The sequence below is a fragment of the Hemitrygon akajei genome, chromosome 9 (genome assembly GCF_048418815.1).
Source record: "Hemitrygon akajei chromosome 9, sHemAka1.3, whole genome shotgun sequence".
Classification (NCBI taxonomy): domain Eukaryota; kingdom Metazoa; phylum Chordata; class Chondrichthyes; order Myliobatiformes; family Dasyatidae; genus Hemitrygon; species Hemitrygon akajei.
In genome coordinates, this window is record NC_133132.1 from 87,158,900 (window position 1) to 87,186,486 (window position 27,587).

General features: G+C 40.4%; 1 protein-coding gene across 7 annotated transcripts in view; it reads left to right on the top strand.

Moving 5' to 3' along the window:
- rims1a (regulating synaptic membrane exocytosis 1a) overlaps window positions 1-27,587 on the top strand; it is a 549,448-nt gene that overhangs the window by 189,678 nt on the left and 332,183 nt on the right. For all 7 annotated transcript variants that reach the window (XM_073056477.1, XM_073056478.1, XM_073056481.1 and 4 more), the window contains one exon: window positions 17,010-17,087. In XM_073056477.1, coding sequence (XP_072912578.1) covers window positions 17,010-17,087 — 78 coding nt within the window. The remainder of the gene's footprint in view (window positions 1-17,009; window positions 17,088-27,587) is intronic.

Sequence of the window (27,587 nt, forward strand, 5' to 3'; positions counted from 1 at the left end):
TCTTTGAAGAGAAGGAAGATGAGAGGAGACATGATAGAGGTATACAAGATATTAAGAGGAATAGATAGAGTGGATAGCCAGCACCTCTTCCCCAGGGCACCAGTGCTCAGTACAAGAGGACATGGCTTTAAGGTAAGGGGTGGGAATTTCAAGGAGGATATTAGAGGAAGGTTTTTACTCAGAGAGTGGTTGGTGCGAAGAATGCATTGCCTGAGTCAGTGGTGGAGGCAGATGCACTAGTGAAATTTAAGAGACTACTAGACAGGTATATGGAGGAATTTAAGGTGGGGGGTAATATGGGAGGCAGGGTTTAAGGTTCGGCACATTGTGGGCCGAAGGGCCTGTACTGTGCTGTACTATTCAATGTTCTATGTTCTATAAATTATTGGAGAAGCTTCTTAAAGATATGATTTACTCACATTTGGAAAAGCAGAGGCATATTTAGATATAGTCAGCATGGCTTTTTGCAGGGCAGGTCATCTCTTACCAACTTGATTGAGTTTTTCTGAGGAGATGACAAAGATGACTGATGAGGGCACAACAGTGGATGTTGTCTACATGGACTTTAATAAAGCACTCATCAAAGTTCCTCATGGTAGACTGATCTAGAAAATGAGATCCATGGAAATTTGATCGATTGAATTAAAAGTTGGATTGGCTGTAGAAGATAGAGGATACTGATGAATGGATGTTATTCTGACTGAAGTCAGTGACTGTGGTGTTTTGCAAGGATTTTGCTGGGACTTATGTTGTTTGTATTATATTTAAATTATATGGATGAATATGTTTTTAGATGATTAGTTGCTTTGCAGACAGTTCAAAAATCATTGGAATGGTGTATAATGACGATGGTTGTCAAAGGATAAGCAGCATATAGTTCAGTGGGAAATAAGGAAGAAAGGGCATTTTGGGTTTAATCTGGACAAACATGACATGTTTCATTTTGAGGTCAAATGAAAGCAGAACAGATGTAGTAAATGGCAGGATCCTTGAGAGCATTGATATACAGAGGGATCTTGTGGTAGAAGTCCACGGCATTCTGAAAGTGGCAACACAAGTAGATAGGTGGTAAAATAGACCTACATTACTACATAGACCTTACAGACTGTTTCCTTACATTCGTCAGTCAGGGTGATGAGTTTAACAGTTGGTTATATTGCAAATGTGCTATATAAAAGTCTGATGAGGCCCCGTTGAGAACATTCATTTCTGGTTGCCACAATACAGGAAGGATGTACATACTTTGGAGTTGGTACAGAATGGATTTACCACCATGTTGCCTGGATAGAGAGTATTAGCTGTTAGGAACAAATGGACAATTGTGATGTGCTGCACTTTGTCAAATGTAATGGGAAAGTATGTGTCTAATAACAGAATCCTTAACACCATTGATGTACAGAGGAAACTTGGGGTCTTAATCCATAGTACACCGAAAATTTCTAGTGGAAGTGGAAAATAGGGTGATAAGGCACATGGCATGCTTGCCTTCATTGGTAGGAGTATTGAATAAGGAAGTCATGTTGCAGCTATATAATGCTTTGGTTATGCACACTGGGATTACTGTATGCATTTCTGGTTGTCCTTTTCCAGAAAAGTTGTGAAAGCTTTGGAAAGGCGGCAGAAAAGATTTTTATTTCATTTTCATGACCTTTTCATTTCCAACTGCTGGTGTGACATCAACCATCTTGACTTCTCCATTCTCCTCACCCACTCCAATCTTGCTGACACTGAACAGACTACAATTCTCACTCTCTGTACTAATCACAACCTTGCCATCGATCTGCAGACATGAGTTGGTGCCATTGTAGTCTGGTTGACTAACCTCTACTTTGCAGCGGCCAGATGTTAACTCTCAGACACCCTATCCATGCCTAGAACAGGATCCCATGATGATTATCAGTCCACTGTCTCCCATACCATTACAGATGTGATCACTCCTGGAGATCTCCCCGCCTGATAGTTTTCATCCCTGTAGTTTCTATCTTCTACACAAGATTCACAAACAATACTGCCCTAGAAGGCCATTTTACCTGCTAGTTCTTGTCCTACTGAATTAATCTCGTCATACATTAACTCCCCAGTCCAATCCCTTCCTACATAATCGGTAATCTCATATGCTTTCTCATGTCATGAGCCCATATCACCTTATTTACACCTTGGATGCCTGGCTGCAATACTTTGCCTTTGCTGCCAGGAAAGCCTGTGAGCTCTGTGTTTCTTTCTAAAGCACAGACCTAACTAATTCACTTCTACTAACAGGGTGGTCGAACTTGTGCTTACCCTTAACAATTTCTTTTTTGCCTCCTTGCACTTTCTCCAATCAAAGGTGAGGAAGTCATTTACATGCAAATCCCCCAGTCTTATTTACGGCATCCATTGCTCCCAATGTAGCCTCCTCTGCATCTTTGAGACCAGGAACAAACTGAGCAACTGCTTCACTGAGCACCTGTACTCCATCTGCTGTGGTTGTTTGGCTTTTGGATGCAAGCCATTTTAATGCTCCTCCATTCCCACACTGACATGTCTATCTTGAGTCTGCTCCATTGCCCAGGTGAGGCTAAAAGCAGTAGTTCGTACACCTCCCCGTACCCCCACCTTCTTATACTGGCTTCTGACCCCTTCCTTTCTAGTTTTAGATAAAGGGTTTCAGCCCTAAAATGTCAACTGTTTATTTCCTTCGATAGATGCTTACTGACCTGCTGAGTTCCTCCAGCTTTTCTACAGCATCTGTAGAATCTCTTGTGTCTCTGTGCTTACTATTCCATCTGGGTGGTCTCCAAGCCAATGATATAAACATTGAATTCTCCATTTTCCGGTAAACTACTCCCCCTCTGTCCCTTTCCTCGCTCCTGATCTATGCAGTTTCCCAATATTTACCCTACCTCCATCATCCAGTTTCTTTCCCCTCTTCCACTCGTTCCATCTGCCCATCATCCTCACACTCTTCCCACTATCTTCTAATATGCCCATCTGTCCTCCCAATGTCCCTTACTTTATTCCATGCTGCACCTTCCTCTCCTATCCAAATCCATTTTCTTTAGCACTTTTGTTACCTAAACATATCACCTCCAAGTTTTGGGCACTATTTCGTCTCTATCTTCTTCCATTTGCTTATCGCTCTTTCTCTCCTTTATCTACCTATTTCTTGCTAGCTCTTGCCTCTTTCCCTTCACATTTTTTATACTGACCATCCCTTCTATTTTTCAGTTAAGATAAAGGATCTTGACACAAAATATTGACTATCTGTATTCCTCCACAGATGTTGCTTGACCCGTTTCTCTGCTGCATCTTGTGTGTCAGCAGAAGAGGTGTAGCAGGGTGCTGCCTGGATTAGAGGGGTACAAGCTATAAAGAGAGATTGGACAAACTTGGATTGTTTATCCTCTGAGGAGAGACCTGATAAGAACTTTATGAGACTATGAAAAGCTTAGATAGACGAGACAGTCAGTAATTTCTCACCAGGGTTGAAATATCAAACATTGAAGGATAGACATTTAAGGTGAGGAGAGGAAGTTTAAAGCAGATGTTGGGGCAAGTTGTTTTGCTTGGAACAGGCTGGTAGGGGTAGTGGTGAAGGCAGATATAATAGTGGCTTTTTAGACACTATTAGATACTCTCATGAATATGCAGGGAATGGAGGGACACACACAAAATGCTGGAGGAGCTCAGCAGGCCAGGCACCATCTATGGAAAAGAGTAAGCAGTAAAAATATCAGGCCGAGACTCTTCATCAGGACCGGGGATTTTCTTGTGTTTGTAGATTAATTTGACATTGTGTTTGGTGCAGACATTGTATTCTTGTGCTTTATTGTTCTAGTGTGGATAGATCAATTTAGTTTAATATTTTTAAAGTTAAAATTAAATTAGTTTTATTTGTCAAACGTACATCAAAACTTTGAAACATACAGTGAACACACACAAAATGTTGGAGGAATTCTGATGGTCCGGCAGTATCTATGAATAGAAATAAAGAGCTGACGTTTTGAGCTGAGACCCTTCATCTAGACTGGAAAGGAAGGGGGAAGAGGTCAGAGTAAGGTGGTGGGTGAAGGGGAAGGAGTACAAGCCAAAAGGCGATACGTGAAGCCAGCCAAAGGGGATGGTATTTGGGTGGGGGAGGGATGATGAAGTGAGATGCTGGGAGGTGATAGGTTGAAAAGGTAAAGGACTAAAGAAGAAGGAACGCAGTAGACAAGGAGAGTGGACCTTGAGGGAAAGAGGAGGTGGGGCACCAGAGGGAAGTGATAGGCAGATGAGGAGAAGAGAAGAGGTAAGAAAGTACCCAGAATGGAAAAGGAGAGCAGGGTGAGAAATAACTTGAAGTTAGGGAAATTGATATTCACACCGTCAGTTTGGGGGCTACTCAGATGGAATATGAGGTGTTGCTCCTTCAACGTGAAAGTGGCCTTATCATGGCAGTAGAAGGGGCCATGGACTGACATGTTGGAATGGGAATGTGGATTGGAATTAAAATGGTTGGCCACTGGCAAAGCCTGTTTGTTGCAGACATAGCAAGGGTGCTCAAAGCAGTCCAGCAGTCTATGTTGAGCCTCATTGATGTAGAAGAGGCTGCACCAGGTTTTAATACTGAAATTATTACCCTTATTGGTGAAAATCTCTCCAAATTTTCTATTTTGCCCGACCACCTCACTCCTTTAGAATCTCTTTCCTCATTCTAACTATATCACTACTGCATCCATAGACCACAACCACTGGATCCTCCCCCACCCATTCCAAGTTTTTCAGTCCGGAAGAAATGTCCTTAACCCTGGAACTAGGGTTGACAACTCTTGGAACTCTTGCAGTAGAGAACATGTCTATTTCTCTAATGATGCTATCCCTTGCGACTACTACATTTCTCATGTCTCTCCCCATTTGGCTCATTGTTTCACAGTGTTCTAAAAGTATTACACATTTCCTGCAATTCCCATTTTGGTCCCTAGTTCCTCCAGCAAATTATTTGTTGCTCCAGATTCCAGCATATGCAGTCTCTTGTGCCTCTAGCTCCCTCTGCCTGCTTCTTCTGTATTCACACAGTATTAAAATGGAGATCAGTACAACTGAGGAACAGGTCCTTCTGCCTACCGTGTCAGTGCTGAACATGATGTCGGTTTAAGCTGCATGTTGTGTACTGTATATCCTCAGTTCGTCGCCCATTCATGTGTCTGTCTAACTACCTCTTAAACTTTGCTATCATATCTGATTCCACCACCCTGACTAGTGAAGTACAGCATGCCAAAAGCCTTTTTCACGTCCCTATCTACCTGTACTCCACTTTTAGTGAACCATGTACTTGTCCCTCTGTCCAGGGACGCTCTGTTCTACAGTGTTCCCTAGGGTCCTGCCATTCACTGTGAAAGTCCTACCTGGATTTCACTTTCCAAAATGCAGCACCTTACACTAATTCAATTTACTGCTTGTCATTCCTTGGCCCCCTTACTCAGCTGATCCAGATCTCCTGTGATTTTTGATAACCTTTTTCATTGTCCGCTCTACCACCTATTTTAGTGGCACCTGCAACTCATTAATTTAGATGGCAAACAACAATGGACACAGTACCGACTCCCGAGGCACACCACTGGTCATGAGCATCCAGTCTGAGAAGCACTCTCCTAACACCACCCTCTGCTTTCTACCATCAAGCCAGTCAGCAAGCTCTCCCTGGGTTCCATGTGATCTAACCTTCCAAAGTAACCTATCACGTGGAACCTTATCAAAGTGCTTACCGAAGTCAACTTAAACTACCATCCTGCTGTCATCAACTTCCTTTGTCACCTTATCAAAAATAAATCAATCAATTTCATAAGACACTATCTCCCATTCAAAAAGCCTTGCTGACTACCCCTGATCAACCACCATCCTTCCAGATGTATGCACATCTTTTTCCTTAGAATACTCTTCAGTATTTTGCCTTCAATGATTGTGACAAATAGGGTCCAAAGCTGACAAAGCATAATGAAGACTGGTACTTTGAGTAAGTACTAGGCTGATACCACAGGACTCAGGATTTAGACTTTGAACTTGTGTGTATTTAGCCCATATCACACTAAAACTTTCCTGTCCACGTACTGATCCAAATGACTTTTAAAGTTCGTTGTTGTGCTGCCACAACCAGTTCCTCTAGCAGCCTGTTCCGTATACGTATCACCCTCTGCATGAAGAAGTTGTCCCTCAGGTCTCTTATGAATCTTTCCCATTTCGCCTTAAGCCTAAGCTCTCTAATTTTTGTCTTCCTTTTTCCTGGGAAAAAGTGTGCATTTATCCTATCTATGACTCTCGTGATTTTATCAACTTCTATTAAGGAGTTAGGAATATTCTGAGGATTGAAGTCCAAGCATGTGTAATTATCTCTATAACTCAGGTTCTCAAATCCTGGTAAGAATCTTGTAAATCTTCTTTGCACTCTTTCCAGGTTCAGAATGTCTCACCTATATAACAAGATGACCAAAACTGTACACATTAACCAAAACAATCTCAGTAAATGTTGATGATTTAGATTTAGACCACAAGAGATAGGAGCAGAATTGCCCCATTTGGCCCATTGTGTCTACTCTGCCATTTCATCATGGCTGATCCATTTTCCTTCTCAACCTCATTCTCCTGCCTTCTGCACATAAAATTTCACAAATCAAGAACCCATTAATCTCTGCCTTAAATGCACCCAATGACCTGGTCTTCACAGCCACCTGTGGCAACGAATTCCATAGATTCACCACCCTCTGGCTAAGGAAATTCCTCATCTCCATTCTGAAGGGAGATCTGTTCCTAGACTCCTCCACTAGAGGAAAAATCCTCACTACGTCCATTCTATCTAGGTCTTTGAACATTTGATAGTTTTCAATGAGATCTCACCTCATTCTTCTAAAGTCCAGCAAGTTCAGGACCAGAGCCATAACCTTTTCACTTCTGGAATCATTCTCGTGAACCTCCTCTGAACTCTCTCCGATGCCAGGTATTTATTTAGATAAGGGGCCCAAAAGTGTTCACAATACGCCAATCCCTTATAAAGCTTCAGCAACTAGTCTCCGGCAGCCAACCAGAAAAAGATCACTTTATTCTCTCACTACCCCCTGCCAATCACCCAATCCTCTATCCATGCTAGTATCTTTCTGTAACACCATGGGTTCTTATCTTCTTAAGCAGCCTCATGTGCAGCACCTTGTCAAAGGCTTTATGAATATCCAAGCATACAACATCCACTTTTTCCTTTATCTATCTGCTTGTTATTTCTTCAAAGAATTCCAACAGGCAAGATGGAGAGAAGGGAAGACTTGACTGAGGATATAAAATGATGAGAGGCATTGATGAAGTAAAAAATCAGGGTTTATCCCTCATAAAAGCAGTGGAATAGAATGATTAGAGGGAGGATGAGGAAATTTGATTTTATTATAGAGTGGGGTAAAATAGGAGGAGCATTGGAGTTCCACACTTGCATCACCCTCCGTGAAGAAGCTCCCACTCAGATTCCCCTTAAATATTTCACCTTTTACCCTTAACCTGTGACCTCTAGTTCTAGTCCCACTCAACCTCAGTGGAAAAAGCCTGCTTGCATTTACCCTATGTACCTACATCACTCAATTTTGTATACCTCTATCAAATCTTCTATTGTTCTCCTAAATTCCAGGAAATAAAATCCTAACGTTTTTAACCTTGACCTATAATTCAGGTCTTTAAGTCCTGGAAACACCTTCTAAAATTTTTCACTGCACTCTTTCAACCTTATTGATATCTTTCCTGTAGGCAGGTGTCCGACGATGGACACAGTTAGGCCTCACCAAAATCTTACACAACTTCAGCATAAAATTCCAACTCCAGTACTCAGTACTTTGATTTCTGAAGGCCAATGTGCCAAAATAGCTCTTTAAGACCCAGTCTATCTGTGACTCTACTTTCAAAGAAGGGGAATGGGAAATGGAGTGAAAGGGCTGAGGATGGGGCAGTTGGTGTACAAGTCGCTGCAGTGTGTAATGAGACTGTGAGGAAAGATAGGTAGATGATAGGGCAAAATTCCAAGCAGTGGGATGAATTGAAGTGTAATTTGAGAGCAAAATAAAAGGATGATGAATACAGGACTGGAAGTATTATATTTGAATGCACACAATATATGGAATAAGGTAGATGATCTTGTAGCATAGTTAGAAATTGCCAGATATGACGTTGTGGGCATCGCTGTCGTGGCTGAAAGAAGATCATAATTGGGAGCTAGATATCCAAGGATACACCTTGGATGAGCCCTTGATGAGCCTCTGAACAGTAGCCAAGGTGTATAATATAAATTACAATGGGATATAGATAAGGCATGTAAGAAGGGCCATGTTACAATAATCATGGGGGTTTTCAATATGTAGGCAATTTGGAAAAGTCAGATTGGTGCTGGATCCCAGGAAAGAGAATTGTGAAATACCTACAAGATGACTTTCTAGTGCAGCTTGTGCTTGAGCCCTCAATGGGAAAGACAATTATGGTTTTGTTTTGTGTAATGAACCATTATTGATTAGGGAGCTTAAGGTAAAGGAACCCTTAGAAGTAAGTAATCATAATATAGAAACATAGAAAACATAGAAAACCTACAGCACAATACAGGCCCTTCAGCCCACAAAGTTGTGCGGAACATGTCCCTACCTTAGAAATTACTAGGCTTACCCATAGTCCTCTATTTTTCTAGCTCCATGTACCTGTTCAAAAGTCTCTTAAAAGACCCTATCGTATCTGCCTCCATCACCGTTGTCGGCAGCCCATTCTACACACTGACCACTCTCTGCGTAAAAAAATCTTACCCCTAACATCTCCGCTGTACCTACTCCCCAGCACCTTAAACCTGCGCCCTCTTGTGGCAACCATTTCAGCCCTGGGAAAAAGCCTCTGACTATCCGCACGATCAATGCCTCTCAATATGATAGAATTCACCCTGCAGTTTGAAAGGGAGAAGATGTCAGATATATCAGTATTACACTGGACTAAAGGGGATTACAGCGGCATGAGAGGGAAACTGGCCAAAGTTGATTGGAATCAGAGATCACAGCAGAACAGTAATGGCTAGAGTTTCTGGGGCAATTCAGAAAGTAGAAAATAGATAAATCCTGAAGATGAAGTATTCTAAAGGGAGGATGAGAGTACCATGGTTGACAAGGGAAGTCAAAGACAGCAATAAAGCAGAAGAGAAGGAGTATAATAATGCAAAATCTAGTGGGAAGTTAGAGGATTGGGAAGTTCTTAAAAACAACAGAAGGGAAGAAATACAGCCATAAGAAAAGGTGAAATATAAAGGTAAACTTGTCAATAATATAAAGAGGATACCATAAGTATTTTTTAGATACAGGTAGTCCTTGAGTTACGAACGTCCGACTTATGGACAACTCGTACTTACGAACCGAGATAGGAGAACGCCGTCTGCCATTTTAAGTCATTGCCGTTGACACTGTGTTGAGTGGTTAACTTTGTATTTGGCTTAAATTTTTTTTAGTAAGATTCACCCTGACCCCGCCCATTCCGGTCGGCTGATGGCACAGTCAGATCAGCACTGGGCTAGAGAACGGAGGTTCCCAAGTTCGATTTAATGACAGACCGCTCCCGTGCTGGGTTGATGTTGATCCAGTGACTCCCGTACCATCCATGCCGGGTTGATGTCGAGCTCGCAACTTGACCTTGTAAAAAAAAACACTGCCACCTCCAGTTTAAATCCCACGCGGAATATTGTGAAGGATCAAATACCCAAACCCAGCACAGCCCCCACTTGTCCCATTTAACCTGTGTCAGTGCTGTGGACTTTAGGACCCGGGGAATTCAGTGCAGTGGTCCTTAGGACCCAGTGGACCTTGGGAGCCGGCGCAGGTCGGGACCCGCTGCCCGCAATGTTTCTGTTCCATTGATGGGAAGCAATCGCGATTGAAAATAAAGTGGAAATAATAAAGCATTTGGTAAGAGGTGAAACGTCATCGGTTATTGGAAAAGCGTTAGGCTGCAGTCGGTCTACGATTGGAACAATTTTAAAGGATAACAGATAAAGTGAGAATAATGGAGCATGTGAAAGGCTGTGCCCTGATGAAAGCTACAATTATTACTAAGCAATGCAGTGGTTTAATTATTGGAATACATACGTTTCTTAAGTGTTTTATATGCATAGAAAGGTAAAATATATACTATATACTAAGACAAACGTTTGACTGATGCTAAATAATACCGGATGTACTTGTTCCAACTTACTACAAATCTGACTTAAAGACGGACTCAGGAATGGAACTCGTACATAACCCGGGGATTGCCTGTACTGTATATAAAGAGTAAAGGAGAGGTGAAATTGGACAGCTGGAAAATGATGCTGGAGTGGTAGTAATGGGATGACAAAAATTGCAGACAAACTGAATAAGTATTTTGCGTCATTCTTCACTGTGGGAGATGCTAGCAGTATGCCAGAAGATTTGAGAGTGTTGGGGGCAGAAGTGAGTGTAGTTGCTATTACCAAGGAAAAGGTGCTTGGGAAGCTTAAAAGTCTGAAAGTAGATAAGGCAGCTGGTCCAGATGGACTACACACCAGGGTTCTGAAAGAGGTAGCTGAAGATATTGTGGAGGCATTAGCAATGATCTTTCAAGTATCACCAGATTCTGGAATGGTTCTGAAGGACTTGAAAATTGCAAATGAGATGAGAACAGATGAGGAGGAATTTCATTAGCCAGAGAGTGGTGAATCTGTGGAATTCACTGTCACACACAGCTGTGGAGGCCAAATCATTGGGTATATTTAAAGCAAGGGTTCTTGATTAGTCACCATAAGAGAGGTTACAGGGAGAAGGCAGGAGATTAGGATTGAGATGGATAATAATTCAGCCATAATGGAATGTCAAGCAGATTTGATGCGCCAAATGGCCTAATTCTGCTCTTGTGTGTAAGGGGTTTCTTCTTTCTGTTACTGCGTATGTTAATTAAACTGGCTTCTTGGTTATTCTAAATGCTGAGAAGGCTCTCTCGCTGCCATTTGTTTTGGTTATCCTATTGATAAGAGAGCGAATGAACCAATGGGTATCCATGTTATTCTTCTTTTGGGGTGATATGCTCTCTAGGACAGCATATGCTGGCTGGGAAACAGGAGTTTTGGCGGGGAGTTGGAGGGGAGATTGAGAGGAAGACAGATGTGCTGGGAGTGCTCTGGTCGATCACTTCGGGTGGTCTCGAGCTACAAGTCGTAGGGTCGGAGCGGATCACAGGGGAAGAAGGAAGCTCCAACTGTGTGTGCACGAAGAAACTGAACTTTGATAAGTGTGGTGCCTTTTTTTGTTTCCGTTCATTCCTTTTTGTATTGTATCTTTATTAATCTCATAGTTCAAGTAAGATTTATAAAGTGTAATTTGTAAAATGTACATTGTGTGCTGGCTGATGATTGATGTTTGAGGCCGTATCAGGTGGCTTTGCACAGCAACTGACGCAACCGTGAGGCAAGGTTGGGCGGGGGACGGGATCTCCCCTAGATACATACGAGCTGATATAGCTGAACGTTACATGTGTCTCATGATATTCCCAGATCTCTCTGTTCTACTCCACTCCACAGCGCCCCTATAGCTCAATAACCGGTAACATTAAAAATAAAGCTGTTGAAAAGGAATGAATATTAAAAGAAGAAATTTTAAAACCTTTGTCTCTACCAGTCCACAACAGTATTAACCTTCAAAATGACCCACCCCGTAAAAATCCCAAAGCCCTCTACAAGTTCAGAATGTGATTAAGCACTCCCCACCTGCCTAGAGGAACTAGGTCCAACAAATTAAAGTTTGTCCTGGAAGAATACTGTGCTCATGCTGTTGTGTTCAGCATATATACATCGCTCACACTGCCACCTTCAGGAAATGCACTTCACTCACATGTCAGATTCAGAAAGGGTACGTCGTTCATGGTGCTGATATTAAGAAATTCAAACCATTCACAGTGCTATACGCACAAAACGCGACTCCCTCTTGCCTTGCCAGCCTCTAGGAAGTGCACCACACTCTTGAGGCAGGATTCAACAGTTGCATTTCACTTGTATTGCCGGCTTCAGGAAATGCACTTCACGCTCACTGCCAGGTTGAAGATCCAAACAAAACCCACGTTGTGATTCGACAACAAGCATCACTCACACTGCTGTGTTTGAGAAATGCACATTATGCACATAATCTAGCTCAAGAAACCCACATTACTCATACTGCTGCATTCTGGAAAAGCCCATCACTTGCACTGCTGGGTTCAAGAAATAAGGATGTAAATCTATGAAAGTACACAGGCAGTTTGGGTACGTCTTAATTGACCATTGCATTGAATTTAATACATCTTTCAATCTGAAAGAAACATTAGTTAGACCACATTTGGAATACTTTTTTGCAGTTCTGTTCATCATACTGCAAGGGTGTCATAATGACTGAGATGATGCAGAGAGCTTCACCAGGACGTTACCTGATACAGATTGTTTCAGTTGTAAGGCGAGATTGGATAGGCTGTGCTTGTTTTACCTTGTGTGGTGAAGAAAGACCTGAGGTATACAAAGTTTTGAGGAGGGCAGATATAAAGAATCTTTTTCCCATTGAGGTGTGTCTAAGTCAAGAAAGCTGAATGTGAGAGGCAGGATCTGAGGTAGAACGTTTTCACACAGTGTTGTTGAAATCTGGAATGTGCTGCCTGAGATGGTGGTAGAGGTAGATATACTTGCAACAATCTATACAAGAACTTGAAATGTGAGTGTATAGAGGGGACCTAATTTAGCCACATGTGATTAGCATAAATGGGTGCAGAGATAGCAGGCTGAAGGGTCTGTTTCTGTGCTGTACAATTCTGTGCTGATTAGGGCATTGCGCACACTGTTAGGTTCAGGGAATGTATATTATCCACGTGGCTGGATTTGATATACTTGTTTTACTCATGCTACCAGATTCAAGAAAAGCACATCTCTTAATTGTCTTGTCTACAGTTGGGGTCACTGATGTAGTGGAGGCCGTATAATGAGGACTGAATTCAATAGACAAGGAGGAAAGTATAAATCTTTGACTCTTCTGGAAGGGCTGTGTAGGTCCTTGACCACACCTCCTCCCAACTTGTCTCTTATAAAGTCTGCAACTCTAACACCATGCCTTTTTCCTCAGTTTTCCTTTTTTCACTGCATCTGTTTTTAAGATGGGGCTTTCCACTTTAGGACTATTGAAATGTGTTCCTTTTTCAGGAAATGTAGCTTCCCCTGTTACAGTTTATAGAGTTGTGCTCCTCCACTTTGGTTAATTTAGTAACATTCTTAAACTAATTCACAATATTTTCAGAAATCTTAAATATTTTACAAACCTTAAAAATGTTAGCCTGTTAAATGTGTCATACCAGCAGATGATCTGAGAATGATCCCAGGAATGAAAATGTTAATATATGAGGAGTATTTAATGGCTCTGGGCCAGTATTAGCTGAAGTTTAGAAGAATGAGGGGAATCTCATTGAAACTTATCAAATATTGAAAGTCCTGGATAGAATGGACATGGAGAAGAAGTTTCTGGTAGCGGGAGAGTCTAGGATCAGAGGGCATAGTCTCCGAATACAAGCACATCCCTTCAGAAAAAAGAGGAATTTCTTTAGCCAGATGATGGTGGATCTATGGAATACATTGCCACAGACGGCAAAGGTTGATAGTGCTTTATTAGTAAGGGTGTCAAAGGTTAAGGGGGAGAAAGCAGGAAAGTGGGGTTTAAGGAATAATACATCAGCTGTGATAGAATGGCAGAGTAGCTTGTTGGGTCAAATGGCCTAATTCTGCACCTATGTCTTCTGGTCTTATGGAAGCATTAGGTGGATATTTTCAGAACATAGGACTTGAACATGGCCTCTAAAATCTGGAATTGACAATGGAGAACAATATTTAAACTGCAAGAATGTTCACATACTGATAGAACTGCCGCTTATTTATTGTATGTGTACTCTGACTTGCAGAAGTGATCTAAGTAGTACTTTGTAAAAAAAAAATTAAATCACATCAAAATAAATGGAAAATTCATTTTGGTGTGAATATTGAAGAGAATGTCTGTATAGAAACTATACAGATCCAACAATACATGGGATAAATTCAGTGTAGTTCTAAGCTACATAGAGCAGGCAGTCATCCGATCAGTCCAGAATCTCTTTTGGTTGACCAAGAGGTAGGAAACTCATGTCTGCCCCTGATAAACTAATATGCCCTAGCAGAGTTTACAAAAATACTAAGTTTACAATGGGAAGGCTATGCAATCGATTTCATTGATAATTTCCTTTGAAACCAATGATCCAGACTGAACTCCATCTGAGTGCTTATTGAATGAGCTGAGTTGTTCCTGTACTTGATTGTGGAGGCAATCAAGTTTTGCACATTCAAGGAATCAGCACTCTACAGGCACCCTCATGAAGAATTTTCACTTCATAAACGTGTGTGTTAAAAGCAACAGATATTCTCAGGAGGGAGACAAATAAACTTCTCTATTTGCTACTTCGATGAAAAAGCAGAATATATGTTCTCATATTGTAAGAAATTGCATTAATTTTGATATTCAGTTAACTAGTTAAGCTTGGTTTTTTGCAGTGTTTAAGTGGACTGTATCCCTCTTGGTGGTCTTTGGAAACAAATCAACAAATATTAGGAGTGAGAGCTGCATACTACATTTTAAATTTTGCATGCATTTTAAGTTACTCCAAACCAATTCCAGTACCGTTTGCACAGTTAAGTTGTGTATAAAGCCCACTCATTGAATATTAAAGATTGTTCATTTAAAAAAAAATTAAAATTTGATTTGGAATAAAATGTGATTTTAAAATCCACTGGCTCATTTGTAATTGTGTTTGTCTGTTTCTCCCTTTATAGTCTTTAGAATTGTTAGTTCGTTACATGTGTGCAGCAAATTGTCTTTGTCTGCATCCCTTTATGTCTATCTCTTGTGATCCAAGGGATGTGAGGCACTTGCAGGTAAGTGAGCCTTCAACCCAAAGCAAACTATCTGAAAACAGAACAAAAAATCTGAAAGCTCTAAAAATTTTTGTGTTAGCTCCCATTAAAATGATGTTGCTGATAAAGGAGGGAACGTGTGCTTGGTGATGGAGGATGTGGGCAAGGTTCAAATTGAGCACTTTGTGACGTTATTTACTAAGGAGAAGGATGTGGACGATTGCAAGATCAGTGTGCTAATAAGGCATTATAAGATGAATAAGGAGCCGGTGTTAGGTTTCTTAAAGGACATTAAGATGGATAAATCCCCACTACATGATGTGGTACACCTCAGGTTATTGAGAGAGGCAAGAGATAAGATTACCAGGGCCTAGACCAAGATGTTCATGTCCACTCTAGCCACAGGCAAGGTCCCAAAGGACTGATGAGTAGTTAATGTTGTTCTGTTATTGAAGAAGGAAAATATCACCGGTAGGGGAGCTACTGGAATGGATTCTAAGGGATTGGATTTATGAACATTTGGAAAACCATTGCCTAATTAAGAACAGCCAGCATGGTTTTGTGCAGGCAAGTTATCTCCTACTAACTTGTTTGAGTTTTTCAATGAGGTGACAAACATGATTGATAAAGGTTAAGCTTTGGAGTTTTTTCAACCTGGATTTTAGTAAGGTGATTGACAAGGTTCTTCTTGAAGCTCACCTAGAAGAATATGATGCACGTATTTCATAGTGACTTGCCTATTTGGATTCAGAATTGGTGCCCTGCTGGAATCGATACTGTGACCTCTACTTATATATAAATGAGTTATTAGGGTGGGTTACTAAGCGTGCAGATGATACAAGCATTGTGGATATTGTAGACAATGGTCAAAGTTTACAGCAAGAGATAAATCAGTTGCAGATATGGGTGGCAAAATGGCTGATGGAGTTTAATTCCAGCCAAAAGTGAAGTGTTGCAGTTTGTCAGAACAAATGTAAAGGGACAGTATGCTGTTAATGACAAGACTCATAACAGTGTTGATGTACCTCCTTTAGATTTTGGAGTCCAAATCCATAGCTCTCTGAAGTGCATAGATTGATAAAGCTATTATGAATGCTTGCCTTTATTAGTCATTGCATTGAGTTCAAGAATTAGGAAGTTATGTTTCAGCTTCATAAAACTCTAGTTAGTCTGCATCAAGAATATTGCATTTGGTTCTGATTGCCCCCATTTTGGGTAGTATGTGGAGAGTCTGGAGAGGATGAGAAGAGGTTTTCCAAAATGGTACCATGGCTAGAGGGCAGGTGCTTTAAGGAGAGTTTAGCTAAACTTGGGTCACTTTCTTTGAAATGGTAGAGGGGAGTCCTGATAGAAATTTATAAGATTATGAGAAGCATAGACAACCGTTATCTTTTTCCCAGGGTTGAAATAATTAACAGAGGCATGCATTTAAGTGAGACAGGGTATTTTCAAAGGTTGTGTACAGGGCAATTTAAAAAAAAAAATCATAGTCAGAGGTGGGTGCCTGGAAAGTGCTCCTAGAGTGGTACTGGAGGCATACAATAGAGATGTTTAAGAGGCTATTAGACAGGGATATGGGAGTGATATGGGTATTGTATACACAGAAGGGATTAATTAAATTAGGCATTTAATTACTAGTTTGACACAACATTATGGGTTGAAGGGCCTGTACCCTGTACTGTACTGTTCTATGTTCCATGTTCTATAGAGTCAGTGCTATATATCGTCAAACCTGCATCCATCACAAGATTTGCACTTAGATATAATGTATTTGTTAGTATATGCAATGTGTGTTTTGTTCATGCATCTTCAAATACATGTACGTATTTGAAGTACGTGTAATTCTTTATGTTTCCTGTTGCATTCTGTGGTGTTTTTAATTAAATCTTTGTAAAAGCAAAATATGAAGCTCATCATCCAGAAAATAGCTTTCGTTTAAATTAATCATGCATTCAAGATAGATACATTTTTGAATTCAGCCCAGAGGAGACCAGCAGAAGGGATACTGTTTCTTCAGCTCAGTACAACATGCAGTACAGTATATCCTGTAACAAGATTACAAAGGATAAAATAATAATACAAACTATGACTTTTATAGCTTATCCCAATGGAATGAATTGCCATCAAGACCAACGAAGAGACTCAGCAAGAGGTATTCTTCTCCAGATTTGGACCAGTATGTTTTGTTTTATCCATTCTACATTTTACAAACTTGTGTTCATAATACTTTGTGCAAGAAATACAGTATTTAAGGACTTAAAAGAAGCCTTGTTAATTGATTAAATTATTTAACTGATTTCATTGGTACTGCTATTTCACAGTAAACAGTCAAATGAGACATTAATTATGAGCTCTTTAATTTTGATTACTGCTGTAAATTATTAGGTAGTTGGTATTAAAATAGATACTTGTATAACTTATCATTTGAACTTACAGATTCTAGTTTCTTTCTTTTCAGTGGTGTGGTACATGCATTTTTGTATGTGATATGGGCAACTTGTTGTAGGGCTCTGGCTGTGTGGCTGTGAACTCCGAGGTCATTCACAGATCAATCTCAGAATTGCCCAGAATATTACAATCAAATTTTACAGAGGGAAAAAATTAGTGATGAAGCTGATTGCAAATTTTGCACGAAATTGCTGCATTCAGTGAAGCAATATTGAAAAAGCAGTTGGTATAATGTCAGTAAGGTAAATTGAGTAATATGACATCCAGTTTACTTGTGACTAAGCCAAGTATGTGGGTCATCACCATTCAATTCAGAAACGAACAACACAGGATAAAAAAAAGACATCAGAAACTAAACAGTAAAATAGGTACAAATGAAATGTTGAAATAGGGAAGGTATATAGGTAAACAAATTTTGCTAAAAGATTAAAATTAGCGATCAGTTTGTAGAACATTATATTTAAAACTGTATCTTTTATCAGGTTCTCATATTCCCATTGTATCATTATATAATATTAAAAGTACTCTAAAAGAGTTACATAACACTACAGCACAGAAACAGGCCCTTCAGCTCAGCTTATCAGTGTTGATCCATTAATCTACCTTGTCCCAATGACCTGCACCCAGACCATTGTCCTCTATACCCCTCCCCTACACATACCTATCCAAATTTTTCTTAAATATTGAAATCGAAAACCACATTCAACACTTGCGCTGGCCACTCATTTCAATTCTCACTGCCCTCTGAGTGATGAAGTTCCCCATCAGGTCCCTCTTAAACATTTCACCTTTCATCCTTAACCCATGACCTCTAGTTGTAGTCTCACCCAACCTCAGTGAAAAAAGCCTGCTTGTAATTACCCTTTATATACTCATCATAATTTTCTATACCTCTATCAAATCTTCCATGTTCTAGGGAACAATGTCCTAACCTATTCAGCCTTTACCTATAATGCAGGTCCTCAAGTCCAGGTAACATTCTTGTAAATTTTTTCTGTACTCTTTCAACCTAATTTATACATTTCCTGTAGGTTGGTGATCAGAACTGCACACAATACTTTAAATTATGCCTCACCAACATCTTATACAACTTGAACACAACATAACATCTCTTGTATTCAGTACATTAATTCATGAAGGCTAATGTGCCAAAAGATTTCTTTATGACCCTATCTACCTGCAACACCTTTTTCAAGGAATTATGGATTTGTATTCACAGATTCCTCTGTTCTACCACACTTCTCAGTGCCCTATTGCTCACCATGTAAATCCTGCCCTTATTTGTCCTCTTAAAGTACAACACCTCACACTTGACTGTGTTAAATTCCATCTGCCAGAATACAGCCCATTTTTTAAGTTGATCCAAATGCCACTGCAAAATTTGATAGTCTTCCTCACTGTCCACTGCACCCCTAATTTTGGTGTCATCTGCAAATTTGCAGATCCCCTTTACCACATTATCATCTAGATCATTGATATAAATGACAAGCAGAAATGGTCCCGGCACCAATCCCTGTGGCACAGGTCTCTAGTCAGAGAAGTAACCATCTACTAACACACTCTGGCTTTTCCCTTGAAGCTAATGTCTAATCCAATTTACTACTTCATCTTCAATGCCAGATGAATGAACCTTCTTGATCAATTTCCCATGCAGGGCATTGTCAAATGCCTTGTTAAAGTCCATGTGGACAACATCCACTGCTTTGACTTCATCAACTTAGCTGGTAACTCCCTCAAAAAACTCAGTAAGGTTAGTTCAAGATGACCTACCATGCACAAAGCCTTGTTGACTGTCACTAATCACTCTCAGTCCATCCAAATACCTGTATATCCAGTCCCTTACAATACCATCCAATAACTTTCCCACTACTGATTTTAGGCTCACAGGCCAATAATTTCCTATCTTATTCCTAGAGCCTTTCTTGAACAATGGACAATATTAGCTATCCTTCAATCATTTGGCACCATACCCATGGCTGACAATGTTTTACACCTCTCTGCTTGAGCCCCTACAATTTCTGCACTAGCCTGCCACAGGATCCAAGTGAACACATTGTCTTGCCCTGGGGATTTATTTACCTTAATTTGCCTCATGGCAGCTCCTCCTCCATAATCTGTATTGGGTCCATGACCTCGCTGCTGCTTTTCCTCATTTCTATAGACTCTGTGTCCATCTCCTGAATAAATACAGCTGCAAAAAATCTGTTTAAGGTTCTTCCCCCCCCCATCTCTTTCAGCTCCACACGTAGATTACCACTCTGATCTTTCAAAGGAACAATTTTGTCCTTTGCTATCCTTTTGCTCTTAAAGTATTTGTAGACTCCCTTGGGATTCTCCTTCACCTTGTCTGCTAGAGCAACCTCATGCCTTCTTTCAGGCCTCTTAATTTCCTCCTTAAGTGTCCTCTAGCATTTCTTCTAGTCCTCAAGTGCTTCATTTGTCCCTACCTGCCTATACCTGCTATACAACTTTTTTTCTTAACCAAGGCCTCAATATCTTTAAAAAACCAAGGTTTCCTAAACATGTTGTTCTTGCCCTTTTATTCTGAAAGAAACATATGAAATGTGCACTCACAAAATTTCACTTTTAAAGGCCTTCCACTTACCAAGTACACCTTTGCCAGAAAACAAACTATACCAATCCACACTTGCCAGATCCTTTTTGACCCATCAAAATTGTCTTTACTCCAAATTCGAATCTCAACCCAAGGACCAGTCCTATCGTTTTCCATAATTACCTTGAAATTAATGACACTATGATCATTAGATGCAAAGTGTTCCCCTACAAAAACCTCTCTCACCTCCCCTGTCTCATTCCCTAATAACTCGTATCACACTCTGTCCAACTGGGAGTCTATGAAACTTTTCTGAATGCATTTGGCAAATTTTCCTATCAACCCTTTTACGGTATAGGAGTCCCAGTCAATATGTAGAAAGTTAAAAGTACCTACCATCACAATGTTAAATTTTTTACAGCAGTCTGAGATCTTTCTACAAATTTGCTGTGCTAAATCTGCAGACTTTTGGGTGATCTATAATATAATCCCAATAACGTGGTCATACTTTTCTTATTTTTCAATTCCATCCATAAAGCCTCACTAGACGAGCTATCCAGTCTGTTCTGTCTGAGCATTACTGTGACATTTTCCCTAACTTGTAACACCACCCCTCCCACTTTATCAAATCTAAAACAATAGAACCCTGGAAGATTGAGCTGCCAATCCTGCTGCTCCTGCAACCAAGTCTCACTAATGGTTACAATGTCATAATTCTATGGCTGATCCATGTCCTAACTTAATCTGTCTTTCCTGCAATACCCCTTGCATTTAAATATATGCAGCTCAGAATGCAAGTCACAGCATGCTCAACCTGACTTTATATGTAGGCTTAACAACATATTTCTCCACAACCACTCCACTACAGTATCTGTTCTGGCACTTTGGTCTCTACCCCCTTATAACTCTAGTTTAAACTTTCATAACACCTTCCCCACACGGAGCACCAGCAAACCATCCTACTTGGATATAGTTCCCCTCCAGTTCAGGTGCAAACCATCCCTTCTGTACAGTTCCCACCTTCCTCTCCTTAAAAGAGAGCTGAATGATCCAAAGATTGTTCTCCTGCACCAAGTGTTAAACTATATGATCTTCCTATTTCTGGCCTCACTCGCATGTGGCGTGGGTAGCAATCCTGAGATCACAACCCTGGAAGTCCTGTCCTCCCTGAACCCATTTTGCAGGACCTCATCACCAGTCTTATCCGTGTCATTAGTACCTATATGGAGCATGACCTCTGGCTGTTCACCCTCTCACTTAAGAATATTGTAGACTCGATCCAGGATGTCCTTAACCCTGGCACCTGGGAGGCAACACACCAGAGCCAGACCTCTTCTAGGTCATCCTCTCAATAGTACAGTATCCAAAATTTTATACCTATTGTTGAGGAGAACAGCCGCGGGGATACTCTTCAGTGGCTGCCTATTCCCTTTCCCCCTCCTGAAGGTCACCCAGTTACCTGTGTCCTGCACCTTGTGTGTAACTACCTCTCTCTGTGCCCTGTTAATCAACCCCTCAGCCTCCTGAATGATACGAAGTTCATCCACTTCCAGCTCCAACTCAGGTTGGAGGTCTGCAGGTGTATTTGTCAGGAACAGTGCCTTCCCACATGCACCAAGAGGAGCATTTCACTGACCTGCCTGGCATCCCCACTGCTCTAAATGCATAATAAGAAAAAAATAAAATAAAAAAATAATCTCCCTACAGCCTCTACCTCTCCTCTCCGAAGCCTTGTTGAGCAAAAGCCTCAACTTCCCCACTCTGACACTGGCCCACTCTGCTTAAACCTAAATTCTCTTCAGTGTGGTTGCGAAGTGCCTAATTATGCGTAATCCAATGTCTCCTCGGGAACTGTGATGCGCAAAATGTTCTGGCTGCCCCTGCTTGCTTCTTTTAATCTCTCCATCTACACTACTCAATGTCTCCTCAGGAACTGTGGCATGCATGTTGGCTGTCCAAGCTTGCTTCATTTAAACTCTCTCCTACACAGTCCAGTGTCTCCTCAGGAACTGTCGTGCACACAATGTGACGGCTGTCCCAGCTTGCTTCTTTTAAACTCTCTTTCCCTTTATACAACCAGTGTCTCCTAAGGAACTATGGCACATTTTCGTAAACTGTCATAAACTACTGTTATACAGATATAATCTTTCCAAGATTTATGTGAATCTGCATATTTATAATGGTTTCAGTCATTGTGGCATTTGATTAAACAATAGCCTGCAAGGTCACTATGGTTAAGCAAGAATGTGGAATTGGTGTTATAGTAGGTTCAGCAGCAATCTTATTAAATGGTGCAACAGGATTGAGGGTCCAAGTGGCCTCTCCTGCTCAGAATTCTCATATGCAATTATATCATAAATTACTTAAAGGATACATTCTTTGTTAATGGCACAGAATCCTATGATAGTGTGCTAGGCATAGCTCAAATGTCATCTTTGCATTCAACATCAGTACAACCAAGAAAGTGATTGTAGACTTCAGGAACCGTAGAACACTACAGCACAGAAAGCAGGCAATTCAGCCCTTCTAGTCTGCCGAAACTTTATTCTGCTAGTTCCATTGACCTGCACCCAATCCATAACCCTCCAGGCTTCTCCCATCCATGTATCTATCCAATTTATTCTTAAAACTTAAGAGTGAGCCCACATTTACCACGTCAGATGGCAGCTCATTCCACACTCCCACCACTCTCTGAGTGAAGTTCCCCCTAATGTTCTCCCTAAAACTTTCCCCTTTCACCCTAATGCCATGTCCTCTCATATTTATCTCTCCTAATCTAAACGGAAAGAGCCTACTCGCATTTACTCTGTCTATACCTCTCATAATTTTGTAAACCTCTATCAAATCTCCCCTAATTCTTCTATGCTCCAAGGAATAAAGTCCTAACCTGTTCAATCTTTCCCTGTAACTCAACTCCTGAAGACCCAGCAACATCCTAGTAAATCTTCTCTGCACTCTTTCAATCTTACTGATACCCTTCCTACAGTTAGGTGACCAGAACTGCACACGATACTCCAAGTTGGGCTTCACCGATGTCTTATACAACCTCACCATAACATCCCAACTCCTATACTCAATACTTTGATTTATGAATGCCAGGATGCCAAAAGCCTTCTTTACAACCATGTCTACCAGTGACGCCACTTTCATTGAATTCGAGGAGAATCCAACAGAACACACACCAGTCCTCATCAAAAAATCAGCAGCGGAAAGGGTGAGCAGTTTCAAGATCCTGGGTGTCAACATCTCTGAAGATTTATCCTAACCCCAACATAATTGATGAAATTACAAAGGAGGCATGCCAGCGTCTATATTTCATTAGCAGTTTGAGGAGAGTTGGTATGTCACCAAGGACACTTGCAAATTTCTACAGGTGAACCGTAGAGAGCATTCTAACTAGTTGCATCACCATCTGGCATGGAGGGGCTGCTGCACAGGATCAGAAAAAGCTGTAAACTCAACCAGCTCAGTCATAGCCTCTCCAGCACTGAGGCCACCTTTAAAAGGCAATGCCTCAAGAAGACAGCATCCATCATTAACGACCACCATCACCATCACATTGCTCCCATGAAGGAGGAGGAATAGGAGACTGAAGTCACACACTCAATGTTTCAGGAAAATCTTCTTCACCTCCACCATCTTATTGCTGAATGGACAATGAACCCATGAACACTACCTCACTATGTTTTCCTCTCTTTATGCATGACTTATTTAATTTAATTATATAAATATAAGACCACAAGATATAAGAGCAGTATTAGGCTGTTTGGACCATCGGCTCTGCTCGCCATTTCATCATGGCTGATCTATTTTCCCTCTCAACCTCAATCTCCTACCTTCCCCCACATACCCCTTCATGCCCTGACCAATCAAAAATCTATCAACCTCTGCCCTAAATGTTCCTAAAACCTGGCTTTCGCAGTTGCCTGCAACAAATTCTGCAGATTCACTACTCTCTGGCTTTTTTTAAATAAATTTTTTAAATTAAATTTTCAAATGGTTACAGAAGGAAAAAAAAATTATCAACCCTTCCCCCCTCCCCTTGACCCCTCCCCCCTAACATATCCCTGTAGAAAGAGAAAAAAAAAGAAAGAAAGAAAGAATGCCTGGATATCGGAAGATCCCCACATGCTCCATGGAGTTCATAATAGCTTTAGTATATATATTTATTTCTTTCCCCAAATAACCAATAATTTTATCTTTGGAGCATCTATATATTTAATCCTAACTTTTGTAAATAAGGGCGCCAAATTTTCAGAAATATTTCATATTCATCTCTTAAATGATAAGTAATTTTTTCAAGTGGAATGCAGCTAAAAGCTATATCTATTTTCATTTTCTTAATGTATGTTAAAATTCTTTTTCTTTTCACCAGTCCATTAAGCCCATTAACATTAAAACTTTAAAAATTCAGTAAATTAGTCATTATTTTTAACAGGGTTACTCCAGTCTATAGTAATACCTAATTTTTCAACTTTCGTAATACCTTGGGGAATCTTTTTAAGATTCTCCGTGTTGCTATGTGTCTCTCCCCCCCCCCCCCCCCCGATTGTCCAGGCAAAGAAAGAAAGATTAAAGAAAAATAGATTATAAAGAAAAAAAATACCCCCCTACTAATGTTGTGAATAAAAAAAACCACAAAACTACCCCCCTCCGTTGTACGGGTCATGGCAATCACCATGATTACACACGTGAATCCCGTAGCAATCGATCCGAAGTTCCCCCAGCTCCCCCGTAACATAAAAAAGTATATATAAGAGAAGAAAAAATAATATCACTACTCTTGATTAATATTTCTCAAATTTTTACCTTTCTCCCCCTGTATCATATAATTAAGAATATATTTAAATATTCTTCTGACTTTAAACGTTCATCAACTCCATTCACTGTCCCTGTCTTCATCTTTAATCCGTTTCACTTTTAAATCTTTGGCTGTGGTTAGTGAATATTTGGGAGTTCTTGTGCAAATTCTTCCGCATCCTGATAATCAGTAAGAGATCTTCTTTTTCCGTCATCCAAAAAATTATCAGGGTTGCCTGGTGGCGCAATATAAATTTATAACCCTTTTCCCATAAAACTTTTTTCGCTGGGTTAAATTCCTTCTTTCTCTTCAAAAGGTCATAACTTATACCAGGATAGAAAAGAACTGTTTTCCCTTCTATCATCAATGGCCCATTTCTCTTTCTGGCACGTTGGGCAGCCGCCTTCAGGATCTTTTCTTTATCTTGATATCTTAAGCATTTTATGAAGATTGATCGTGGGTTTTGATCAACTTGAGGTCTTGATCTTAAGGCTCTGTGAGCCCTTTCAATTTCAATTAACTGGGTTCCTTCTTCCATTTCCAAAATTTCCGGAATCCATTTCTGAAAAAAATTTATTGGATCCTCTCCCTCTTAAGTCCAACAATCTTAATATTATTTCGTCTGCTAAAATTTTCAAGTGCATCCACTTTTTCCAACAACCGTTTTCTTTCTGATGTCCAGGCAGAAATATTATCTTCCATTTTATTCACTCTATCAATGGTGTCTCCCGTTGTTTCTTCCAAGTTTTTAATTTTCTTGTCCATTTTGTCCTGTCTTTTCATCATTTTATCAAACATAATCTTCATATTTTTAATATCTCTTTATTACTTTTAATGCTTTTAATTCATGCATTATTTGCACCAAAGATTTTTTTATGTCTCCAATATCACCTCCAACCTCTTCCTGTTGCTCTTCTTTGTTTGTCTCTTCATCTTCGTCTGATTTATCCAGAGAATCTGATTCCACCTCATATTCACTTTCACTTTCAGTTCCGATCATAGCTGGGATTTGTAGTTTGGGTTGCTCATGTTTGCGCATGCCCCTTCCTTCACGCATGCGCAATTCCTGTTGCGCTTTTTTTTGGAAACGGTTGATGTTGCCGCAGTTTCCTGTTCTGTATCGCCAGAGGTAAAATGCATTTGAGCCCGAGGCTCTTTCATGGCAGCCAGCCTTTATTCTTTTCCAACTTGTGTTGTCTTCAAAGTAGTAGTTTTCTTCTGCTTCTGTTTAGGAGACATATCTTAAGACAATCCTGAGTAGTTTATAAGTAATTTTAAAAAAGTATTTACTAACTTTTCTTCACTTAAACATTATTTTACTGGTTTTTTTTACGGGAGAGCTGGATTTCCACGTCTCGATCCTACGTCATCACGTGACGTCCCCCCTACTACCCTCTGGCTGAAGAAATTCCTTCTCATCTCCATTCTAAAAGGACAACCCTCTATTCTGTGGCTATACCTTTTGGTCTGAGACACTCCACCATCCTCTGCACTTCACTCTATCAAGGCCTTTCTCCTTTCAATAGGTTTCACTTAGGTCACTTTTCATTCTTCTGAATTCAAGTGAATACAGGCCCAGAGCCATCAAACGGTCTTCATATGACAAGCTTTTAATCCTAGAAACATTTTCATGAACCTCCTTTGAAGCCTCTCCAGTTTCAGCACATCCTTTCCAAGATGAGGGCCAAAAACTACTCATAATACTCCAAGTGAGGCCTCAACAGTGTTTTATAAAGTCTCAGCATGACATCCTTGCTTTTATATTCTAGTCCTCTTGAAATGAATGCTAACATCACATTTGCCTTCCTCACCACAGACTCAACCTACAAATTAACCTTTAGGGAATTCTGCACCAAGGACTCCCAAATTTCTTTGTGTCTCAGATTTTTGTATCTTATCTCTATTTAGAAAATAGTCAACCCTTTCATTTCTTCTACCAAAGTGCATGATCATATACATCCCAACACTGTATTCCATCTGCTACTTCCTTGCCCATTCTCCTAATCTAAGATCTTCTGTAGCCTCTCTACCTGCCTCTCTGTCTATCTTTGTATTGTCTGCAAACTTTGCAAGAAAGCCATCAATTCCATCATCCAGATCATTGACATACAATGTAAAAAGAATCAGTCTCAACACAACACACCACTAGCCACTGGCAGCCAACCCTTCCTTCCCACTCTTTGCCTCCTCCCAATCAGCCACTGCTTTATCCACACTAGAATCTTTTCTGTAATACCTTGTCAAAGACCTTCTGAAAATCCAAGTACACAATGTTAACTGAATCCTCTTTATCTATCTTGCTTGTTATTTCTTCAAAGAATTCCAACAGATATGGTTTGAAAGAAGAGTTAAAGAAGCCACCTTTGTCAAACTGGAAAACCCATCACTGAACAAATGGGGTGGGGTACAACACTACCTCTCAGCCACTTAGAAAGTATTCCTAACATCTCTATCCCAGTGTCTCCACAACAGTTTACACCTCCATTTATGCAAAGATAAGACTGATTACTCTCTCATTGCTTGTACAACTCTTAACAAGCTCATGTAATTGCTATACTTTTAAGCAACTCATAGACTTTATAAGCTGGTAAACTACCCTCCATGGACCAGAACTGGAGAAACCTCTTGGATGAGTGGCAAAACGGCTTCTGGACAACACAGCAAGTACAGTTGCCTTGATTTACTTCTGGTAGATATCCTTTTGATACAATGTGTATCCTTGGACATAAAGCTCGCAGCTGTAATCTTCTTTCAACCCATGATTATGATGCCTACAAAATCATACTTGCCAATCTGTAACTGTGCTACAAGTTCATCAACCTTATTCCATATACTAGGTACATTCAAATATAATGCTTTCAGTCCTGTATTCA